This window comes from Enhydra lutris, unplaced genomic scaffold (assembly GCF_002288905.1).
Source record: "Enhydra lutris kenyoni isolate GAN:26980312 unplaced genomic scaffold, ASM228890v2 scaffoldscaffold21, whole genome shotgun sequence".
Lineage (NCBI taxonomy): Eukaryota > Metazoa > Chordata > Mammalia > Carnivora > Mustelidae > Enhydra > Enhydra lutris.
In genome coordinates, this window is record NW_019154105.1 from 4,995,205 (window position 1) to 5,020,043 (window position 24,839).

At 38.2% G+C, this 24,839-nt stretch overlaps 1 protein-coding gene across 1 annotated transcript in view; it reads right to left on the reverse strand.

The window, feature by feature from the left end:
• Nucleotides 1–11,865: 11,865 nt before the first annotated feature.
• LOC111149034 (mitochondrial ribosomal protein L1) overlaps nt 11,866–24,839 on the reverse strand; it is a 121,636-nt gene continuing 108,662 nt past the window's right edge. Inside the window, exon 9 of the mRNA XM_022505923.1 lies at nt 11,866–12,059. Coding sequence (XP_022361631.1) covers nt 11,926–12,059 — 134 coding nt within the window. The 3' untranslated portion in view covers nt 11,866–11,925. The remainder of the gene's footprint in view (nt 12,060–24,839) is intronic.

Here is a 24,839-nt window from a genome sequence, read left to right on the forward strand (position 1 = left end):
ATGTCCACAGAAAAAACTTGTACATGAATATCCACAGAAGTCTTATTCATAATAGCCCCAAAGTGGAAACACCACAAATACCCATCTGTTGAATGGATAAATACACTTGGCATATCTATATGAGGGATATATTTCAGCAATAAAAAAAGAACAATGTATTCGATACACACAGCAATGCAGGTGAATTTCAAAACATTATTCTAAGGAAAAGAAACCAAACATAAAATACATGTATGCCATCATGCGATTCAGTTATATGAAAGTCTAGAGCAAGAAGAACTAGTGACAGAATGCAAATCTACTATTGCTTGAGGCTAAGGCAGAAATTAGTACAAAGTGCACTAAGTAAACTCTGAGGTCATGGAAATGATCTGCATCTTGATTTTCATCATGGTCATACGGGTATAAACTTTTGTCATACTCAGTGAACTGTACAGCCAGTTCTACTCCAATGCTTATTTTTGACAATGCAAATTTGTTCTAACGCAGTCAAGAAAAATGTAATATAACTTAGAGTTTGATTTTATGTGTGATTTCATGCACTAAAAAACACCAGATGAATACAGAAAATTGTACCCAGCTGAAGTGAGACCTGTCAATCTTTATGCTACTACTTTCATATATTTTACTTCAAACTCTCGTAAATCCCACCATACACTGTTACTACATTTGCTTTTAAAAGGTAATTTTTAAAAATGTGATAAAAAAGAAAAAAAAATCAGGGGTATCTGGAAGGCTCAGTTGGTTAAGCATCTTGTCTTCGGCTCAGGTAATGATCCTAGAGTCCCAGGATCGAGCCCCACATTGGGGCCCCTGCTGGGTGAGAAGTCTGCTTCTTCCCCTGCTCCTCACCCTTGTGCTCTCTCTTTTAAGTAAACAAATAAAATCTTTTTAAAAACTGGAAAAAAATCTCATTATTTTCCCCCATATTTACCACTTCTGGCATTCTTCATTCACTTGTATGGAATGAGGTTTATATCTGGTATCATTTTTCTTCCTGTAGAAGAACTTCTTTTAACATCTCTTACAATTCGGGTTTCCTGGAAATAAACTCTTTGCTTTTGTCTGCCCCAAAATGTCTTTATGTTGTTCTCATTGTTAAAGGATGTTTTCACTTGACATAGAATCCTAGGTTAACTTTTTAAAAGAGTATATTAAAGTTATCATTCCATTCCTTGTTTTGTCTTATTTCTGACAAAAAATCAGTAGCGATTTTTATCTTGGTACCCCAGTATTTAATGTTTTCTCCCCCCGCCGGCTGCTTTTCAGAGATTCACTTTATCAGTGGTTCCCAACAATTTGAATATGATATGACTTATAATAGTTTTCCTTTCTATTATCCTGTATGGAATTTGTTGAGTTTCTTAGTTTTAGGAATCAGTTCTCATCTTGTTTGAAAAAAATTAATCCACTTTTCCTTCAACTCTTTTCTCTTCCTCCTCTCCCCCAATCTTTTCAGGAATTCCAATTACACATACATTAGATCACTTGGACTATTTTTCAGGTCACTGAGAATGTGTTCTTTTTATTACTACTTTTTTTTTTTTTCTGTAGTTCAATCTGAATAGTTTCTATTGCAGTATCTTCAAGTTCACTATTCTTTTTCTTCTGTGGTGCCTAATCAGCTGATAATCCAGAGGTGAATTTCCCACTCAGATACTGAATTTTGAGCTCTGAAGTTCCCTTTTCTTTTTAATATCTTCCACCTCTCTCATTATGTTCATGTTTTCCATAACATACATAAACATATGGTATAATAGTTAAAGTTCAGTGTTTTCTGCTACTACATTAATCTCATTTCAGATCAGTTTCTATTGATTTTCTTCTTTTCATTTTCCTATTTATATGCATGTCATAATTGTTATTGGGTACCAGACACCATAAATCCTATGTTCTTAAGATTTTAGATTTTGTTTTATTCATTTAAAGTGTTGAATTTGGCAGGCAGTTGCCCGCTAATCAGTGTGATCCTTTTGAAGTTGTTTTTAAACTTTGCTAGTGTTGGTCTAGAGTAGCCTTTACTTACAGCCCCTTTGGCCCATTCTGAGGCATGACTCTGGGGCATCTACTGGATACCCAAGATTTTGTTATTTTCTTTCTTTCTCTTTCTTTGTTCTTACTTTTTCTTACGATTTTTTAAGATTTTACTTATTTATTGACAGAGACACAGTGAGAGAAAACACAAGCAGAGGGAGGGGCAGAGGGAAAAGCAGGCTTCCCGCAGAGCAGGGAGCCCGATGTGGGGCTCAATCCCAGAACCCTGGGATCATGATCTGAGCTGAAGGCAGAAGCTTAACAACTGAGCCACCCAGGTGCCCTACACCCAAGATTTTCAATGACATCTTGCCACTCTGGTGGCAAAACCTCAAATTTCTCTCCCCCATGAGTAAGCTCTGGGAATTGTACAATTTACAGTTCCCAGTAACAGCTTTTTGTCCGACCTTATGGCATTTCATTCTATGCATGTGCTCTTTAGCAAACAACGAAAGCCCTTTTGACACCCTGCAGAATCCTAGAGCTTCTCTACAGAGCACCTATATGTCTGGGCGCTGTGCCCCCACAAACTGAAGATGCCACAGATATGGGATATCTGATTTCAGTGTCTCCTAGATAGAAACGGCCATGTTTTCCTTCCTCCTGTACTTGGTCTGGAAAGTGACTCCAGGCAAAATTTAATTTGACCTATGAAGCTGTAGCAACCCTTTCAGAATTTTTGCTAGTCCAAATGGAAAAAAAAAATTATTAAATATTAAATAGAAAGGAAAAAAGGAAATTTAAAAATGAAACAATACTAAACTAAAAGTAAGCCAGCTCCTCAGTCACTATGATTAAGTAATGCATTTAAATTACAGCTTTCTAAGAATGAGTCTCATTTCTTTTAGCCTAATACAGGGCTGACAAACATGGCAACATTTTAGAAAGTTTTAAGACTCAGCAAATTACCTTATAACTTGAAGTATAGGATGAAAAAAGTGTCTTAATGTGATACCACACTTGCAAACAACAGTAGAGCACTGGATTGAGGGGAAAAAAAAATCTGAAACCATGTATAAGTCAGTAGGAATGAATTCTGTGATTCACACCATCTGTTGCAATTTGCCTGGTCAGAGATGGGGGATGATAGAATGTAAGCCATGAATTTGCAGTCCTAATTCTAGGTTGAGTAGTAATATTTGAAATTGCATAATGTACCAGAAACAATACTTTGAAAACTTTAGAGGACTAATTTTATTGAATATTGGGATTCAGCTTTAAAATGGGAGTAATGTTCAAACCCAGGTTCTAGGGTCTGACAGAGAAATCTTCATTACATGGGATAATCCAAACAAAATTAATCCATTCCCAGGAAGCCAGTAAGTTGCTGTAATCAGAAAACAATTGATTTCCACCACCTTAATTTTCTAAGAAAAAAATTATTTTATCAATCCCAGAAAACTCTAGATCACCATATACAACTTTAATCTGTGGAGAGTGATATCCTAAATTCTGTTTCCTCTACTAACAAAATTTAAAAATTCTTCAAATATTACTAGACAATGTCCACTCAGCAAAATGGTTAAAATGGAAAAGATAAACCAATTATTGGCAAGGATATGGAGCAGGTGTAAGTCTCACATGTTCCTGGGAGTGTATATTGTCACAACTACTTTAAAAAACTGTTGAGCAGGGCGCCTGGGTGGCTCAGTGGGTTAGGCCGCTGCCTTCAGCTCAGGTCATGATCTCAGGGTCCTGGGATCGAGTCCCGCATCGGGTTCTCTGCTCGGCAGAGATCCTGCTTCCCCCCCTCTCTCTCTCTGCCTGCCTCTCCATCTACTTGTGATCTCTCTCTGTCAAATAAATAAATAAAATCTTAAAAAAAAAAAAACTGTTGAGCATTATTGACTATAAATGAGCAAATATATAACTTGTGATCCAGTAAATGCACTTCTTGAATATATATCCAACAGAAATGCATATGTATGTAAACCAAAAGAAATGGACAAGATTATTAATAAGCAGCATTATTTGTAACCCTCAAAACTTCACCAGAATGTACAAGAATGTTCATATTAGCACTATTTGTAATAGCCCAAACTGTAAACAATCCACATGTTCACCACCAGTAGAATGGAAAACCTGTGATACACCCACACAATGGAATACTCCATAGCAATTAGCATGTGAGCAAAATTACAGCTACACACAATATGATGAATTTCATGCACATGCTATTGAGTGAATTAACCCAGACCTCCCCCCAAAATACTCATGATAATTATTACTCCATTTACATAAAGTTTAAAAAGTAATAAAATATATGGTCTTAGAAGTCATGATATTGGTCACCTTGAATAGAAGTACTTTCCGAGGAAGGATGAAGGGGTTCCTGGTATTATCTATTTCTTCTTGTCTGTGCCCTAGGTACATACTCACTTTGGGAAAATTCACCAAGGTGTTCATATTTCTGAATTTAGGTTCTAAGTCAATGAAACTTGCCTTAAAATTACTGGGCAGTGGGGCACCTGGGTGGCTCAGTGGGTTAAGCCGCTGCCTTCGGCTCGGGTCATGTCTCAGAGTCCTGGGATCGAGTCCCGCATCGGGCTCTCTGCTCAGCAGGGAGCCTGCTTCCCTCTCTCTCTCTCTCTCTCTCTGCCTGCCTCTCCGTCTACTTGTGATCTCTCTCTGTCAAATAAATAAATAAAATCTTAAAAAAAAATTACTGGGCAGTAAGAACAACGTACAAGTATATAGCAGAACTGGAACTTGAATCCTTAGTTTGACTCCAGGGTCTGCGCTCTTAACCACTGTATTATTTCAGCGATCTACCTTAGAGAACTATTTGCCCATATTTACAAACACACATAACAATTACGTTCATTGAAATGATATATTGGGGAAAAAGCCTGAATGTCTAGCAATAGGAACTGGTAACATCCATCTGGTAATATGTAGGTACCAGGTACCAGGGTACCTTCCTATTATGGAACAACATAAAAACTTAAAATATAGTAATTGTGGAATAATATTCCAGATATTGTTGAGTCAAAAGTTAATCATAAAACACTGAATATAGCATAATACGATCAATTTCTAACCATATGCCAACAGGCAATTGACTGTCCAGATGTGGAAACAGAATCTGTATCTAAGTATAGAAGATTCACACAGAGCCACCAGAGAGGTTGGGTGCGGGACTCACACAAGTTTTGGCCCAACTGAAACTTTCCACCATGGAAATCTGTTCATGTGCTTATATTTAACAAAATAAAATGGACATTTCTCCCCTCCAAAAAACAGATGGGCAACATTTTTTTCTGCATCCAAAGACTATTTGCTATGTGTATAAAAATACTTTGAGTCACAAATATTGAGCGCATATAAGTTACTGATTTCACAGAAATCATAGGAGACATTTAATAAAAATTCGAGGAATGAATGGGCCTTAGAGATTTGTTATCCCTCGGACCAGAGCTCCTAATTCTTCCTAAATACTCATCCAAGCTGTCGTGACCTAATGTGGTGGGCGCCTACTGGTTTTCCTGCCCAGCACAGTAGCTTCTTTTGGTAAAAGCACTTCAGTGATTTTCTGGGAACTTTTTTTTGCTTTATTGCATGTCCTTTGGGTGAGATGATCAATTCTGTCTCATCCTGACCAAGGAGGGCTGTGTAAACTAAACCAGGCCACACAGACTGTCTGCCTTGAAAACTTAAGTCTGGAGTGCAATGACATAAGGTCAGAAAATAGCGCTCATTCGGTAACTCTCTGAGGAAATGGTCTACTGGCTCCTGCTACTTGGATTCCATGAGCTGCTTCCTATCCCATCCTTTCCCAATACCATCACTTTTCCTTAGATTCTGCGAATCATCCCAAATCCTTATGATGCACTCCTTCTCCGGTAAAGTCAGTCAGTCGATTTCCACTGACGGAGAATGCTGATACGGCTGCATGTAAACATCCTCAGTAAGAAGGTCACCACTCCTTTGTAGGAGTCCACAGCACTGAAGTGTTGCTTAACTCTGTGCCAGAATTTGGTTCTTTACAAAGTCTACAATAATTCTAGCTCTACTTCTAGAGCTTCACAGTATCCAAGCTCCATCTTACAATGGTATGTATTTAAAAACTACTATCATTTATTATCTAAATATTTTCTCAGCAAAAAACCACATCAATTAAAATACGTATGACTACTACACACTCACAGAAATGGCTATAACAAGAAAGTCAGACAATCCCAAATGTTGACAAGGATGTGGAGAAACCAGAACCTTCAAACCCTGTTGAAGGGAATATAAGGATAGCCACTTCGGAAAGCAGTTTATATATTTGTATAATTTCTTAATGTTTTTAAATGGACTTTACAAATAATCATCTATTGTAATGTCATCCCATGTCATGATACCCATGAAATCATGGTCTTTATATGCTGTATTTTTCTATGATATATGATACATTAAAGATATACTTAACTATTAATTTCAAATGTGGTGGTTCACTTGCCACTGAAATTCATTTCTTGTACCACTAAATGGTATATACTTATTGCCCTTTGAGAAACACTGGTTTTTTTCTACTTAAAAAAATGTATACATAAGTTTTCGTGAAAGCAATTACCTACTTAGGAAACAATAATATAAAATTTATGTAACGTATGATGAGATACAGAAAGCTTTAGACCTTTCATTCAGCAAATATTTAGCGATGGTTTTTGGTTGCCTTTTTTCAAAAGGAAGTGACTAAAGAGCTGGTGATGTGGGAAACCACCAGAGCCAAGACGTCTCCCTTCTGCTCTGAACCCAACATGGCCACAGACACACTATTTCAGGGGAAAAGGAGACCTCCACATAGAGAAAAGGAAAAAAAGGGAAGTACAACAAACTGTTATGTGGCTATTTAAGGGTTTTTGGGTCATTGTCTCCTTTAAATTTTTCCTTTCTCTACTTTGCCAAATTTATTTAATATGCTTCTATTTTTTTAAAGTAAAACAATATGGTAAAACTTTTTGTTCCTCTGGAAACATTCAGATAAAAATACTATTTCAACCTATTCCTTATAACAGTTACGTTTCTAATTTTATATGTTGATTCAAAAATAAAAATTTAAGATACCAAATTCCTTATTTTTTGAAGTATTGATAGTTATACACAACCTCTTATAACTGTCACTGTGCAATAAGTTCTCAAAGCAATAGAAATAGATATTTGCCCATTATTACATGAAAAATATAATAAAAACTAAAGCCCTCAATGGCCACAGTAGAACACCAAAACAATGGGTTCTAGGACCTAAAATCTTCTTGTAATTATAGCTTGATTATTCTTAAAATGCTATAGGTTAAGAGATACAATATATGAGATTTCTCAGAGAACCATGCAGCCTAATGGATAAGGTGTCTGACACTGGATATATGGGGTTTCCTTTTAATTACTCTAGCAGGCATAAGGACAAACTGGGGGCTGGTGGATAGATGAAAGGGATAGATGAAACTAGCACAACTGCGTATAACACTGATAATTGCTGAAGCTGGGTGGTAAGTGAACCGGTGTTCCTTATTTTTTTTAATTTACTATATGTTTGAGGGGCGCCTGGGTGGCTCCGTGGGTTAAAGCCTCTGCCTTCGGCTCAGGTCATGATCCCAGGGTGGGGAATCGAGCCCCGAGTCGGGCTCTCTGCTCAGCGGGGAGCCTGCTTCCTCCTCTCTCTCTGCCTGCCTCTCTGCCTACTTGTGATCTCTGTCTGCCAAATAAATAAAAACATTAAAAAATTTAAAAAATTAAAAAAAATTTACTATATGTTTGAAAAACTCTATGATAAAAGTTAAAAAGGAGTCAGAGTTCTAAAAGCGCTACTTACAATGACAACTAAAGCAAACTCCACGGCAGGTCCAAAACAATAAAATGAACAAATAAAAAAGACCGATTATAAAACAAAGCTCCAAGTGGTCTATACAGTAATTTTGCTTTTTTATCTTTATAGTCAAATGAAAAAACAAGTATTTACCAATAAGCTCAAGGCTATTTAAAAGTTGTATGATAGGTTATGATCGCCACCTACTGGACACTGTGATTAACTGCTTGCTACAGAAAGCAGATTACTGCTTGCTAGAGTAATAAATGCCCCCAACTCCCGTCAAGCATCTGGTCCTTCACTAGCCAATTCGTAATCATACCATTAAATTTACGTTCACATGTATGTTTATATGAGTAATATTAATTAATGTTATATTACATAACTTCTAGCGACATGAAATGCCACCTGCAAAAAGTATATCATAAAATTTTGTCAGAAAGTATAGTGGTGATCATTTTATGATGTCCTTATTTTACAGAAGATTCCAGATTTTGAACTGTTTTTTTCACAGAGAACCCAGAATTTAAATCATTTACACAGAGAGATAGACCAGAAACCTATAATTAGTCCTGGTTCTTAAATTTGGTACATTATCTTTTTATTATCCCAGTTTTAAGAGATACCTGTAATTTTAATTACAAATTTTACTTTTCTTTATAACCTAGCTAATTGTGTATACCAGTGAGTCTCAGTCGTGGTGCATTAGAATTACCTGTGGATTTTTTTTTTTTTTTTTTTTTAAGTAGGCTCCATACCCAACATGGGGCTTGAACTCACAACACTGAAATTAAGAGTTGTGTGCTCTACTGAGCCAGCCAGGTGCCCCTAGAATTTTTATTTTATTATTTTTTTATTTTTTAAAGATTTTATTTATTTATTTGACAGAGAGAGATCACAAGTAGATGGAGAGGTAGGCAGAGAGAGAGAGAGAGAGGGAAGCAGGCTCCCCGCCAAGCAGAGAGCCCGATGCGGGACTCGATCCCAGGACCCTGAGATCATGACCTGAGCTGAAGGCAACGGCTTAACCCACTGAGCCACCCAGGTGCCCCAACCCCCTAGAATTTTTAAATAAACTGTTGCTGGTACCAGAGCCAGAGATTTTTTTTTTTTTTTTTAATCTAGCCAGGATTAACAGAGCCATTAGTAAATAACAGGGGTTCTCAAAAGTGTTATCCATGGAATGGCAATATCATCACCTGGGAATTTGTTAGAAATGAAAATTTTCAAGGGCCACCAACGACTGCTAAGCAGAACCTAGAAATTTGTGACTGTGAGCCTACCAGGTGATATCCTTGGATGCAGGTTAAAGTTTGAATATCCCTAGTACTTAATATAAAATTTTTAAGTTTTTATTCTCTTTAAATAGAAGATTTAATTTTCTGTTCTCTAAGAAGAATATAAAATGATAATACAAAAGAGAAAGATATTTACATTAAGGGTAATCTAGCACGGTTCTATTTTTCCAGAAATAAACCATTATAAACACCCAACTCAACATTAGTTCTAGTTAAGGAAAAATGCTTAATGGAAGGGTAGGGAATAATTTATTCACAGGCCAGTTAATAAAACCCTGGAATGTTCTCGCCCAGAACAACTTTTCCAACCGTATTTCCTTGTTCTGGTTTGTTCTGATCACAAAGGCACCTTTCTAATTCATAATTAAGACTTCTAGCCATATCACACCTTTTAACCCAGGAATATCACTGCTAAGAATAAAGAGGAAAATAAATTATACTCAATGATTTTCTCCAAAGCACTGTAAATAACAGAGGAGGGGGATCTGAAAGCAAGTTAAATGTCCAACAATGAAGAAATGATTCCATAAATTACAGCATCAATAGGATGGAATATTGCTCAACCATTAAAATGATGTTTTCCACAGAGATTTTAAATAATATGGAAAAATGCTTACTTTATAGCATCGTATGTGTATGTTCTCTCTCCCTCTTTCTGTCTCTGTTGATTGAAAAAGACAATGAAGAGCACCAAAATATTATTGCTGGTTATCTCTGAGTAGTAGGATTATGAATAGATTTATTTCTTTATATTTATTAGTTTTTAAAACTTTCCATCATAGGAGTATGTTTAATCTACTAATCAGAAGATCTATAAATATAATAATAGAATGTCTATTCTAAATTAGGATCTTCAAATAGTGATTAATCAGTAAGCTTTCAAAACACAGTAACTGGGGAAAACAAGTACCTTTTTCTCTCCCCATCCTACACTACTCTTTTCTCATAGATCTCCTTCTAGCACTAATTTCTACTTGCTTTACACAGCTTTGCCATAACCCTGTAACCAGAGATACGAAGACACTGAAGTATAATTATCCAATGTTTTTACAATTTTAAACTGTTCAGCTAAACAGTTTGATTTTTCCTAGAACATGTAAAAAGGAGATCAAACACCCTGTTATGTGGTTCAGAGAACAGACTTTAAAATCAGACAGATTTAGGTTTGAGTCTTACTTTAGGGGAGCTCACACAAGTCTCAAATTCCTTACCCTGTAGGTGGGAGTACCAGCTGTCCCTCACTGAGCTGCGGAGAGGATGCATGTAAAACACAAGACAGCAGCAGGCACTCAACAAAAAATACTATTACTGTTTTGGAGTTAATGTTAAAGTTGGTTTTGGTGGGGCGCCTGTGTGGCTCAGTCGGTTAAGCATCTGCCTTCAGCTCAGGTCATGATCTCACAGTCCTGGATCGAGCCCTGCGTCAGGCTGCCTGCCCCACAGGGAGTCTGCTTGTCCCTCTGCCTGCATGTGCTCTCTCTCTCGCTCAAATAAATAAATAAAATCTTTTTTTTAAAAAGCTGTTTTTGATAAACAGCCCTCAAATTTTAATTTTCCTGTGGGAAAAAGCTTAATGAGGTGCCCTGGTGGCTCACGGTCATTCGGACTTCTCCAACCACTTGTGTTTCAGAAACAATTTGGGAAGTGCCAAAATACTCTTTACAGAGTGGGTGTTACTAAACCCACCAACAAACTTTTCAACACTATCACTTCACGAAAGCAGCATGTGAACATCTGCAAAAAAAGGTAGTCTCTGAGTAAAGGACATCATCCCAAAAAAAGGACAGTGAGCAATTGCATGCCAAAATTATCCTTATGTTTTCCATTTTGTCACCTACCAGTAAATACTTAAAGACCAACAACAGTTTGCAAACTGACACTTGAGGAAAGGCACTCAACTTCCTAGCCTAACTCTTCCCATTAAATGAAGTTTTTCTATTTACATCATGGGATGTTCGTTCAACAAACACTAATCAAACCTACTAGTTGCTATTAAAGGAATTTAAGCTCAAATGAGGTTAAGTATGTGAAAACATGATTCACTGTATGTATTTTGCAAGGTAACATTAAGTTATATACTACTGTTATTATTAAAAAAACCCACAAATATTACAAATTAATTCCTAAAAGAAAAAAAGATTTCCCTCCCACGTTTTAATGTCTAGCTCATTTTCTATACTCATGCTATCACAAATGACATTTAGAATTTTTAGAATAAACATATGCCACACTTTTTCTGTAGAAAATAGTCATATTTGTGATATAGCTCATGACTCTGCCATTCTCTGTCTCATGAAAATTAAGAATATTACTTTTCTCTCAGAATAGTATGGCTCCCAAGGGAAAGTTATTAAGCTAGAATTACCAGCATGCAGAATCTGAATTCTAAGGAAGACAATTTAGGAAGATTTAAAATATAGGTTTAGACAGAGAAAATTTTATTTTCTTATTTTTGAAAGTATTGTGGGGTGCCTGGGTGGCTCAGTCAGTTAAGTGTCTGCCTTTGGCTCAGTTCATGATCTTGGAGGCCCAGGATCAAGCCCACATTGGGATCCCTGCTCAGTGGGGAATGTGCTCCTTCCTCTGCCCCTCACCTTGCTCGTGCTCTCTCTCTCTCAAATAAATATATAGGATCTTAAAAAAAAAAAAAAAAAAAAAAGAAAGAAAGTAAGTGTTGTAAGATTTTCCAAGTGTTAAAATTCACTGTCAAGTACAATGATTGAGAAATAACAAGACACCAAATGTAGAAATTATATAGTTTTATAATTTTCTCTGTTGCTTCTTAATCCACTGAAAATAATTTCATAATAGAATATTTTTAGGCATCTTCTCGTTACTTTCTTCGGTTTCTACTTCTTTAGGCAACAATGGCTTGATCTTTAGTAACAAACCTTCACTTGTTGAACTACGAAGGAAAGCTCGTACCACGAAAGGTCCTGGAAACAAGGACAAGAATCAACTTTTTATTTTATTCCATAAATAGAATAGAAAAAAATATAGCCAATAGAAACATACAACAACAAACCTTATAAAACTTACATTATATTTTCCCCTTGAAAAATACTGATATTACTGAAGTAATATTTTTAATTACAAGGAATATCATCTCACGTCTAGAGTAGAAGACTAACTGTACTCTAGCATACCATCCTTAAAGCTACACATTCTATAATAATTAATTTCTCTCTTCCAGAAGATGACCACCTAGAATGTATCTGACTGCGAAGCTTGAAAGTGAAGGGAGCAGGGGTGATATTTACATTGGACGGCAATATTCTAAATATTTATTTGAAACAGCACCGATGCTATTCTGTGTTACTGAACATTTAGTAAAATTCCCTAAAAATTAGAAGGCTTTTCATAAGAACAATTAAGGGACTTCATTTAAAATGCTAAAAAAAAAAAGATGGATAGTTCAGGATGGCAGCATAAGAAGATCCTTAACTCACCTCTTCTCACAGACACAGCAAATCTACAACTACATGTGGAATACATTCCTCAAAGAAGTCCTGAAGACTACCTGAGCAGCATCTCCATAACAGAAGATAAAAGGGCTGCACTGAGAGAGGCAGGAAAGTCAAAGATCACACTCTGCAAAAGCCCCATCCCAGGCAAGGTTACCAACAATCAGGAGGGATCTCAAAAATACAGAACTTTTCCCTGGTGACCAAGGGTTCTGTCTTCCACACCAGGCACCCCAACCACTGTGTCCTGTACCAGAGAGATGAGCTCCCAAAATTATGGCTTTGAAAACCAACAGGGGGCATCCAGAACCACAGAACTGGAAAGAACAGAGAACGGACTTTAGGTTCACATACAAACTCACTCCACAACCTCGTGCAAAAAAGCAGCAGTCTGAAAAGCCTCTGGACTGTACGTGAAGGAAAGCCCCTTATTAATCCTAAAGGAACCTGAAAAGCAGGAACCTGCTGAGACTCTCTGGGGATGAAAGCGCAGGCAGATGCCATTTTCGCAATCTCACTTAACCTCGCTAATGTCTGTGCCGGCAGGAGCCATGCTGGCAACCCCACTCTAACCTAATGCCACTGGGCATGCTCTGCGCCCCCATGCCCCAGAGGGGCACAAAGGCACAGCTGGGGGGCAAGAGCCCCATGCACTACTGCCTCACCGTGCCGCAGCCAAACCACAACCAACCAGGTGAGCAGCCGCACCCAGAAATGCAACCTGTTGCCCAGCCAGTCAGGTGAGACCCCACCCCGGCTCCTTCATTCCTTCATTCCTGCTTCCATGGACTACAGACAGACAAGCACCCCACACCCATTCCACCCCAACCCACACACAGCTGACAGGTGTGTGAAGTTCACACAGGGGATGCCCCTCGAGCACATGGCTCCCTCGTACCTCTAAGCCCCAGAGAAAATCTTGTACACAGGGCCACTCCCTCAAGACTGGGAGAGGGAGTTATTTCAATACAAAAGAACAAGGCAACACCTCCGAAAAAGACTTTAATGAAATGGAGATAAGTAATCGACCTGATGAAGAGATCAAAGTAATAATGGTCATAAAGATGCTTACTCAGGAGAAGAATGAAAGAACACAAGGAGAACTTAACAAAGAGAGAGAAAATACATGAAAGTACCAAACAAAAATCACAGAACTGAAGAATAAAATTCCTGAACTGACAACTACCCACGAGGGGCTCAACAGTAGACTGGATGAAGAACAGATCACTAACCTGGCAGACACAGGAGAGGACTCACCCAGACAAGGGAACAAAAAGGAAAAAGAATTTTAAATAGTGAAAATAGCTTAAGGAACACAGAGGACAACATCAAGCAGAATAACATTCTCATTATAGGGGTCCCAGAAGGAAAAGAAAGGGGCAGAAAACTTATACAAAGAAATAATAGTTGAAAAACCTAACTTCAGGAAGGAAATCAACATCCAGATCCAAGAAGGTCAGAAAGTTCCGAAGAGATGAAACCAAAGAGAGTCACGCCAAGACATGTTATAATTAAAATGTCAAAAGTTAAAGAGAGAGTTCTTAAGAGTAGCAGGAAAAAAACAACTTGACACATACAAAGGAAACCCCATAGAGTTATCAGCAAATTTTTCAGAAGAAATGCCAAATTGACTGATGAGACATATTCGAGGTTCTTAAAGGAAAAAACTTACAACCAAGAATACTCTACCAAGGGGCACCTGGGTGGCTCAGCGGGTTATGCCTCTGCCTCAGGTCATGATCTCCGGGTCCTGGGATCAAGCCCCGTATCGGGCTCTCCACTCAGCGGGGAGCCTGATTCCCCCCCCCCCCCCCCACCCCCCCCCCCTCCCACTCCGTCAACCTTCCGTCAAATAAAAAAATAAAATTAAAAAAAAAAAAAAAAAAAGAAAGAAAGAATACTCTTCCAAGAAGGTTATCATTCAAAATAGAAGGAGAGACAGTTTTTCAGATAAGTAAAAGCTAAAGGAGCTCATGATCACTAAACCAACCTTATAAGAAATGTCAAAAGATGGGGGCACCTGGGTGGCTCAGTGGGTTAAGCCTCTGCCTTCGGCTCAGGTCATGATCTCAGGGTCCTGGGACAGAGCCCCACACCGGGCTCTCTGCTCAGCAGGGATCCTGATTCCCTCCCCCCTCTGCCTGCCTCTCTGCTTACCTGTGATCTTTCTCTCTCTAAAGTCTTAAAAAAAAAAAAAAAGAAATGTCAAAGGAACTTCTTTAAGCTGAATGAAAGACTACTGATAATGACAAGAAAACACAGTAAAGTAAAAATCTCACTGGAAAATATATTGTAAAGGTAGTACATTTACTCACTTATACAGCTAGCATAAAAGTCAAAAGAGAAAAGTGGTAAAACTAACTAAAACTATAATAATTAGTTAAGGGATATACAAAATGAAAAAGTATAAAATGTGACATAAAAACCATAAAATACAGAAGGTGAAATAAAAATGTAGAGTTCTGGAATGAGTTTCAATTAAGTTGCTACCAACTGAAAACAGACTGCTATATACATAGAATGGTATATGTGAACTCCTAGTAACCACAAAGAGAAAAACTTGTCACAAATATAAAAAGAAAATGAGAAAGGAATCTAAACATAACATTAAAGGAAATTAACAAACCAGGAGGAAAGAGAAAAGGAGAAGAAAGAAACAGAGAGTAACAACAAAAACACCCAGAAAACAATTAACCAAATGGCAATAAATACACACCTATCAATAATTACTTTAAATGTAAATGGACTAAATCCTTTAATTAAAGACAGAGAGTAGCTGAATGGATTTATAAACAAAAACAAGGGACACCTGGGTGGCTCAGTTGGTTAAGGATCTCCCTTTGGCTCAGGTCACAATCCCAGGGTTCTGGGATGGAGTCCCGCATTGGGCTCCTTGCTTATTAGCAGGGAGCCTGCTGCTCCCTCTGCCTGCCACTGCCCCTGCTGGTGCTCGCTCGCTCTCGCGCTCTCTGACAAAATCTTAAAAAAAGAACACACACAAAACCCAAAAAACAAGACTCATCTATACCCTGCCTACAAGAGACTCAGCTCAAAAGTGGGGCTTTTGAAATAAATCTAAAAACAAAACAAACAAACAAAAAAGAAGTAAGGACTGAGAGTAAAGGGATGGAAAAAGATATTCCATGTAAATGGAAACAAACAAAAAGCTGGTTTAGCTGAACTTACCCAACAAAACAGATTCTATTTTTATTTATTTATTTTTAAGATTTTATTTATTCATTTCAGACAGAGAGAGAGAGAAAGCACAAGCAGGGGGAGAGGCAGAAGGAGAAACAGACTCCCTGCTGAGCTGGTAGCTGGACGTGGGGCTAGATCCCAGGCCCTGGAGATCATGACCTGAGCCAAAGGCAGACGTTTAACCATCTGAGCCACCCAGGCACCCCAGCAAAACAGATTTTAAAACAGAATGTAATAAAAGACAAAGAAGGTCACTACATAATGATAAAAGGATCAACCTGGCAAGAAGATATACTATTATAAATATCTATGCACCCAACATAGGAGGACCAAAATATATAGAGCAAATATTAATAATCTTGAGGAAAAGATTGACAGCAATAGTAGGGGATTTTAACACTCCACTTAAACATCAATGATCACCTAAACAGATAATCTTTTTTTTTTTTTAAAGATTTTATTTATTTATCTATTTGACAGAGAGAGATCACAAGTAAGCAGAGAGGCAGGCAGAGAGAGGAGGAAGCAGGCTCCCCAACAAGCAGAGAACCCGACGCGGGGCTCGATCCCAGGACCCTGAGATCACGACCAGAGCCGAAGGCAGAGGCTTTAACCCACTGAGCCACCCAGGCGCCCCCTAAACAGATAATCTATAAGGAAACATCACCCGTACACAACACATTAGACCAAAAGGACTTAATAGATTTACACAGAACATTCCATCCAAAACAGAACATACATTCTTGTCAAGTGCACATGGAACATTCTCCAGGACAGATCATGGGTTAGGCCACAAAACAACTCTCAATAAATTTAAGACTGAAATCATATCAAGAATCTTTTCTCACCACAATGGTATGGAAACTAGAAGTCAATTACAAGAAAAAGAATGGAAAAAACACAAAAACGTGGAGATTAAATAACATACTACAACAATGGGTCATCAAAGAAATAAAAAGAAAAATTTAAAAATACCTAGAGACATGTGAAAACAGAAATACAACATACAAAAATCTATGGGATGCATTAGAAGCGGTTGGAAGAGAGAAGTTTACAGCAACACAGGCCTACTTCAAAACACAAGAAAAATCTCAAACAACTTAAGTTTAAACCTAAAGGAACTACAAAACAAAGAACAAATTAAACACAAAGTTAGTACAAGGAAAGAAATAATAAATATCAGAGTTGGGGTGCCCGGGTGGCTTAATGGGTTAAGCCTCTGCCTTCAGCTCAGGTCATAATCTCAGGGTCCTGGGATGGAGCCCCGAATCGGGCTCTCTGCTCAGCAGGGAGCCTCCTTCCCCCTCTCTCTCTACCTGCTGCTCTGCCTACTTGTGATCTGTCAAATAAACAAATAAAATCTTTTAAATAAATACATAAATAAATATTAGAGTGGAAATAAATGGAAAAAAAGAGAAAGAAATGAACTAGACCTAAAAGGACAATAGAAAAAAATTAATGAGGGGCACGTGGGTGGCTCAGTGGGTTAAGCCTCTGCTTTTGCCTCAGGTCGTGATCCCAGGGTCCTGGGATCAAGTCCCACATCGGGGTCTCTGCTCAGCGGGGAGCCTGCTTCCCCCTCTTTCTCTCTGCCTCTCTGCCTACTTGTGGTCTCTATCTGTCAAATAAATAAATAAAATTTTTTTAAAAAATGAATGAAACTAAGAGCTGGTTCTTTGAAAAGACAAACAAAATTGACAAATCATTAATTAGACTCACCAAGAAAAAGAAAAAAAAGTTCAGAAATGAAAGAAATTTATAACTGATACCACAGAAATACAAAATCCTAAGACTACTATGAACAATTATATGCCAATAAACTGGATAAGCTAGCAAAACCTATCAAATACTTAAAAACAAACAAACTTCCAAGACTGAGTGGGGAAGAACAAAAAAATCTGAACAAACTGATAACAGAAAAGAGACTGAATTGACTCAGTAATCAAAAACCTCCTAACAAACAAAAAGCCAAAACCAAATGGCTTGACTGGTGAATTCTGACAGACATTTAAAGAAGATTTAGTACCTAATTTCCTCAAACTCTTCCAAAAAACTGAAGAGGACAGAATGCATCCAAACTCATTTTATGAGGCCAGTATTATTACCCTGACACCAAAATTAAACAACACCATCACAAAAAAAAGAAGAGAATTACAGGTCAATAACCCCGATGAACACATATGTAAAAGTCCTCAACAACATATTAGCAAACCAAATTCAAATATACATTAAAAGAATCATAATCATGATTAAGTGGGATTTATTCCAGGAATGAAAGGATGGTTCGACATGTATACATCAATGTGATACAGATTAACAAAATGTAAAATAAAAATCATATGATTACCTCAATACATGCAGAAAAACCATCTAACAAAAGTCACATCCATTTACAATAAAAACTATCTACAAAGCAGGTAAAGAGAGAACATACACACCTTCACATAATAAAGGTCATATACAAACCCACAATTAATATCATACTAAAAGATGAAAAGCTAGAAGTTTTCCTTTAAGATCAGGAACAAAGACAAGGATGCCCACTCTCCCCACTATTAGTCAACACAGCATTGGAATTCCTAGTCACAGCACTTAGGCAACAACAATAACAAAAAGGCATTCATGTAGGAAAGGAAGATGTAAAATTGTCTGTTTGCAGCAGACATGGTATTATATATATATATATATATAAAAATGACTACACCAAAAACCGATTAGAACCAATAAACAAATTCAGTAAAGTGGCAGGGGAGAGGAAGGGGAAGGGGCAAGATGGCGAAGAAGCAGGACACCCTGTTTCAATCAGTCCCCTGAGGCGAGCTAAATGTCTACCAGAACACTCTGAACACCCGCGAAATCAGCCTGCGATGAAGATTATATACTTCCGAAAAAAAAAAAAAAAAAAAAAAGATTATATACTTCCGGATCTCTACGGAGACAGAGGACACCCGTGGAGAGGTAAAGCAGAGTGGGAACTATTGGACTGATATCAGAGGATAAACAGAAGCATGAGGGAGCCACCACAAGTGACCCACTGGAAAGTAATACCCCATAAGAAAGTGTCCCATGCTTGGGGATCAGCATCAACCTGGAGTCTAATGAAAAGTGCTCAAAGAGAACAAAAGGTCTTAAGGTGCAACTGGTGGGATCAGATGGCCACGGGCACGGTCCCAAGCCCACGGTCCCAGGACGGTCATAGCCTCAGGGCTCGCAGGCCCGCCTGCCCCAGAGAGCCTGGTGTGGGCGCCAGCAGGCAGTCCCTGAACCCACAGGCTTCTGCGACCTGCACTGCTGCCAGGTCATGGGTGTGGACCCCCGACAGCAGTACCTACAGCCGCCAGGACTGGGCACCCCCAGACCAATATACTTGGTTTTAGAGGCACAAGGGGAGCAGAGACAAGCGGGGACATCGGGCAACCGCTCGGACAGTAGCTTGGAGTCTGCACCGGCTGTGGAAGGTTACGGTGTTCAGCGGAGATTGCAGAGAGGGAGACTGTGTGCTCTGGACCATCCGGGGGATCAGACTGAGGCTCCTCTCCGAGGCCGAGGATTGAGTGCAAACAGTTTGCTTTTTGCACGAGTCCTCTGAAAATCCGCAAAAGGCTGCCCCAAAACAAAACCTCCAGAGTACAGAAACCTGAAAACACGTTTCCACAGAGCCCAGCCCCTTGATAGGAGGCAGGGTGACTCAGCCCAAGCAAGGCTGACTGAAAAATAACACACAGGCCCTGTACCCAGAAGACGAGCCAAAAGAATGAGAGGACAACCACCACAGGGTCCCCATAAAACTGTAAAACCCCAACATCAGGGGAAAACAATATATTAAGCTCCCAGTATTGCCCTAAAATGTGTATATTTCATAGATGTAACTTTTTTTAATTCTCACAATTCTTCTTTTATTTTTTTAACCTACTCACCATTACAACTAGATATTAAATACAAAATATTACATAACAACTTTTTAACTTGAACTTTTTTATACATATACCTGGGTTTCATTTTCTTTTTTTTTTTTTTTAATATATATAGATATAATAAGCTTCAAGGTAATCCTTTTTTCTTATTCAATACTACTCCTATACATAAGCCAGTTTTAATTACCCTATATCTCTGGAAAGTTGAGTCCTTTAACAAAGATAAAAAGATACCCCAGGAAATACTGAAATAAACCTTCCTCGCCCACTCAAGGGTTTATAACCACCTTCCCATCTTATTTTTCTGTTATCTTATTCTTTCTGTATATTTGTTTTTGTTTTAGTACCATATAAATCTTATTCTTGGGGTTCATTTTGGCTGTTTTTCTTTTTTTTTCTTTCTTGTCTTTTACTTTTGTCAGTCTTTCTGTTTGTTCATTTTTGGTTTATGTATATTATAAATCTTACTTTGGAGACTCATTTTGGCTGGGGTTTTTTTTTTTCTTTTTTTTTCCTGTCTTTTTCTCTTTTTTTTTTCATTTTTCTTTCTTTTTGGTGGTAACTTCCAATTGCTCCAAACTTTCCAAGGGGCATCTTGACTGGATCATGTTCAATATATTCAGCTATATATTTCCTCAACCACCTCTCACCAAAATGACTAGGAGGAAGAACACCCAAAAGAGGAAAAAATTCAGAGACTGTGATTTCTGCCACAGAACTATTGGATATGGACATAAGCCATACATTGGAAATGGAATTTAGGGTAAAAATTGTTCAGGCAATGGCTAGGTTGGAGAAGACCATTAGTGGCAATGTAGAATCTCTAAGAGCGGACGTGAGAGCCATCTAGCAGAAGGTAAAAATGTTATCAAGAAGATCCACTCTAATCTAAATACTCTAACAGCGAGAGTAACCGAAGCAGAAGGCTGAATTAGTGATCTAGAAGACAAAATGATAGAAAAGCAGGACCAGGAGGAGGCCCGGAACAAACAATGTAGAAGCCATGAAAAGAGAATTAAGGAAATAAATGATGCAATGAAACGTTCCAATGCCAGAATTATTGGGATCCCTGAGGGGGTGGAGAAAGAGAGAAGACTAGGAGATATAGTTTAACAAATACTGGATGAAAATTTCCCTAATCTGGGGAATGGAACAAGTGTACATGTCCTAGAGGCAAAAAGGACACTCCCAAAGATCAACAAGTCTAGAAAGACCTCAAGGCACTTAATTGTGAGATTCACGAATCATAAATTCAGACAGGATATCTTAATGGCAGATAGGGGGAAGACATTCCTTACGTACAGAGGAAGGAGCATCAGAATAACGTCAGACCTGTCCACAGAAACCTGGCTAGCCAGAAAGGACTGGCAAGATATACTCAGGGCACTAAATGCGAAGAATATGCAGCCAAGTATACTTTATCCAGCAAGGCTGACATTCAGAATGAATGGAGAGATAAAGAGCTTCCAAGACCAGCAAGGTCTAAAAGACTATGTGACCACCAAGCCAGCACTACAAGAAAAACTAAGGGGGATCTATAAAAGAAAGAATCCAAGAGTGATCTATAACAGAAATATACAGAGACAATGTATAGAAACAAGGACTTCACAGGCAACATGATGTCAATAAAAACTTATCTCTCAATAATTACCCTCCACGTGAACAGCCTAAATGCTCCCATAAAAAGGCACAGGGTTGCCTTTTATGCCTGATGTTCCTGGAAAAAACAACAGGATCCGTCCATATGTTGTCTACAAGACATACATTTTGAACCTAAAGATACACCCAGACTGAAAGTGAAGGGATGGAGAACCATCTTTCATGCCAATGGACCTCAAAAGAAAGCTGGGAGATAAATTAGATTTTAAACTAAACACTGTAGTCAGAGATACAGAAGGACACTACACATCATTCTTAAAGGGCCTATCCAACAAGATCTAACAATTGTAAATATTTATGCCCCCAACATGGGAGCAGCCAACTACATAAGCCAACTGTTAAAGAAAATAAAGAGTCATACTGGTATGAACACATTAATTTTAGGGGATCTTAACACGCCACTCTCAACAACAAACAGATCATCTAAGCAGAAAATCAACAAAGAAACAAGAGGTTTGATCGACACATTGAACCACATGAACCTCATAGATATATACAGAACATTCCACCCTAAACCAACAGAATACTCATCCTTCTTGAGTGCACATGGAACTGTCTCCAGAATACACCACATACTGGATCACATATCAGGGCTCAACCAGTACCAAAAGACTGAGATTATTCCCTGCATATTCTCAGACCACAATGCTTTGAAACTGGAACTCAATCACAAGAAAAAGTTTGGAAGGAATTCAAACACTTGAAAGCTAAAGACCATCCTGCTCAAAAATGTTTGGATCAACCAGGAAATCAAAGAGGAACTTAAACAATTCAAGGAAACCAATGAGAATGAAGACACATTGGTCCAAAACCTATGGGATATGGCAAAGGCGGTCCTAAGGGGGAAATATAGCCATCCAAGGGTCACTAAAAAAAACTGAAAAATCCCGAATACACTAACTCTCTTTACACCTTAAAGAAGTGGAAAATCAACAACAAATTAAGCCAACCCCATGCACGAGAAGGGAAATAAGATTAGAGCAGAGATCAATGAGATACAGTAGATCAGAGATACAGTAGAACACATCAACGAAACTAAAAGCTGGTTCTCTGAAAGACTTAAGATCGATAAACCACTGGCCAAACTAATCCAAAAGAAAACAGAGAGGACCAAACTTAATAAAATTATGCATGAAAGGGGAGAGATCATGACTAACACCAAGGAAACAGAAACAATCATCACAAAGTATTATCAACACTTATATGCCAGTAAGTTAAACAACCTAAAAAGAAATGGATACATTCCTGGAAACCTATAAACTTCCAAGACTGAAACAGGCAGAAACTGACAACTTGAATAGACCAATATCTACTAACGAGATTGAAGCAGTGATCAAAAACGTCCCAAAAAACAAGAGCCCAGGACCTGACAGATTCCCTGGGGAATTATAACAAACATTCAAAGAAGAAATAATACCTATTCTTCTGAAGCTCTTTCAAAAAAATAGAAAAAGAGGGAAAACTTCCAGACTCTTTCTATTAAGCCAGCATTACCTTGTTCCCCAAACCAGGCAAAGACCCCATCAAAAAGGAGAATTTCAGACCAATATCCCTGATGAATATGGATGCCAAGATTCTCAACAAGATGCTAGCTAATAGGATCCAACAGTACATTAAAGATTATCCACCATGACCAGGTGGGATTTATCCCTGGGAAGCAAGGGTGGTTCAACATTAGCAAGTCAATCAATGTGATAGAACAAATCAATAAGAAAAGGGAGAAGAACCACATGGTCCTCTCAATTGATGCAGAAAAGCATTTGACAAAATACAGCATCCGTTCCTGATTAAAACTCTTCAAACTGGAGGGACAGACAGAACATTCCTCAACTTGATAAAATCTACCTATGAAAAACCCACAGTGAATATGATTCTCAATGGGGAAAAACTGAGAGCCTTCCCTTTGAGATCAGGAACACGACAAGGATGCTCACTCTCACCACTAATGTTCAACATAGTACTAGAAGTCCTAGCAACAGCAATCAGACAACAAAAAGCAATACAATGTACTCAAACTGGCAAAGAAGAAGTCAAACTCCTTCTTCACAGATGACATGCATGATACTTTATATGGAAAACCCAAAAGACTCCACAACCGAACTACTAGAACTCATACAGCAATTCAGTAATGTGTCAGGATACAAAATCAAAGTACAGAAATCAGTTGCTTTCTTATACACTAACAATGAAAATATAGAAAGGGAAATTAGAGAATCGATTCCATTTACTATGGTACCAAGAACCATAAGGTACCTTGGAATAAATCTAACCAAAAAGGTAAAAGATCTGCACTCAAGGAACTATAGAACACTCATGAAAGAAACTGAAGAAGACACAAAAAGATGGAAAAGCATTCCACGCTTGTGTATTGGAAGAATAAACATTGTTAAAATGTCTATACTGCCTAGAGCAACCTATACTTTCATTGCCATCCTGATCAAAATTCCACCAGCATTCTTCAAAGTGCTGGAACAAACAGTCCTAAAATGTGTATGGAACCAGAAAAGACTCCAAATTGCTAAGGAAATGTTGAAAAAGAAAAACAAAGCTGGGGGCATCACGTTCCTGGTTTCAAGCTTTACTACAAAGCTGTGATCACCAAGACAACACAGTACTGGCACAAAAACAGACACACAGACCGGTGGAACAGAGTGGAGAGTCCAGATTTGGACCCTCAGCTCTATGATCAAATAATCTTCAACAAAGCAGGAAAAAATATCCAGTGGAAAAAAGACAGTCTCTTCAATAAATGGTGCTGGGAAAATTGGACAGCTATGTGTAGAAGAATGAAACTCAACCATTTTCTCATACCATACACAAAGATAAACTCAAAATGGATGAAAGACTTCAACATGAGGCAGGAATCTATCAAAATCCCAGAAGAGAACATAGGCAGTAACCCCTTCGACATCGGCCACAGCAACTTCTTTCAAGACATGTCTCCAAAGGCAAAGGAAACCAAAGGGAAAATGAACTTCTGGGACTTCATCAAGATCAAAAGCTTCTGCACAGCAAAGGAAACAGTCAACAAAACAAAGAGGCAACCCACAGAACACGAGAAGGTATTCGCAGATGACACTGCAGACAAAGGGCTGATATCCAGGATCTATAAAGAACTCCTCAAACTCAACACACACAAAACAGGTAATCATGTCAAAAAATGGGCAGAAGACATAAACAGACACTTCTCCAAAGAAGACATACAAATGTCTAACAGACACATGAAAAAATGGTCATCATCATTAGCCATCAGGGAGATTCAGATCAAAACCACATTGAGATACCACCTTACACCAGCTGGAATGGCCAAAATTAGCAAGACAGGAAACAACATGTGTTGGAGGGGATGTGGAGAAAGGGAACCCTCTTACACTGTTGGTGGGAATGCAAGTTGGTGCAGCCACTTTGGAAAACAGTGTGGAGATTCCTTAAGAAATTAAAAATAGAGCTTCCCTATGACCCTGCAATTGCACTACTGGGT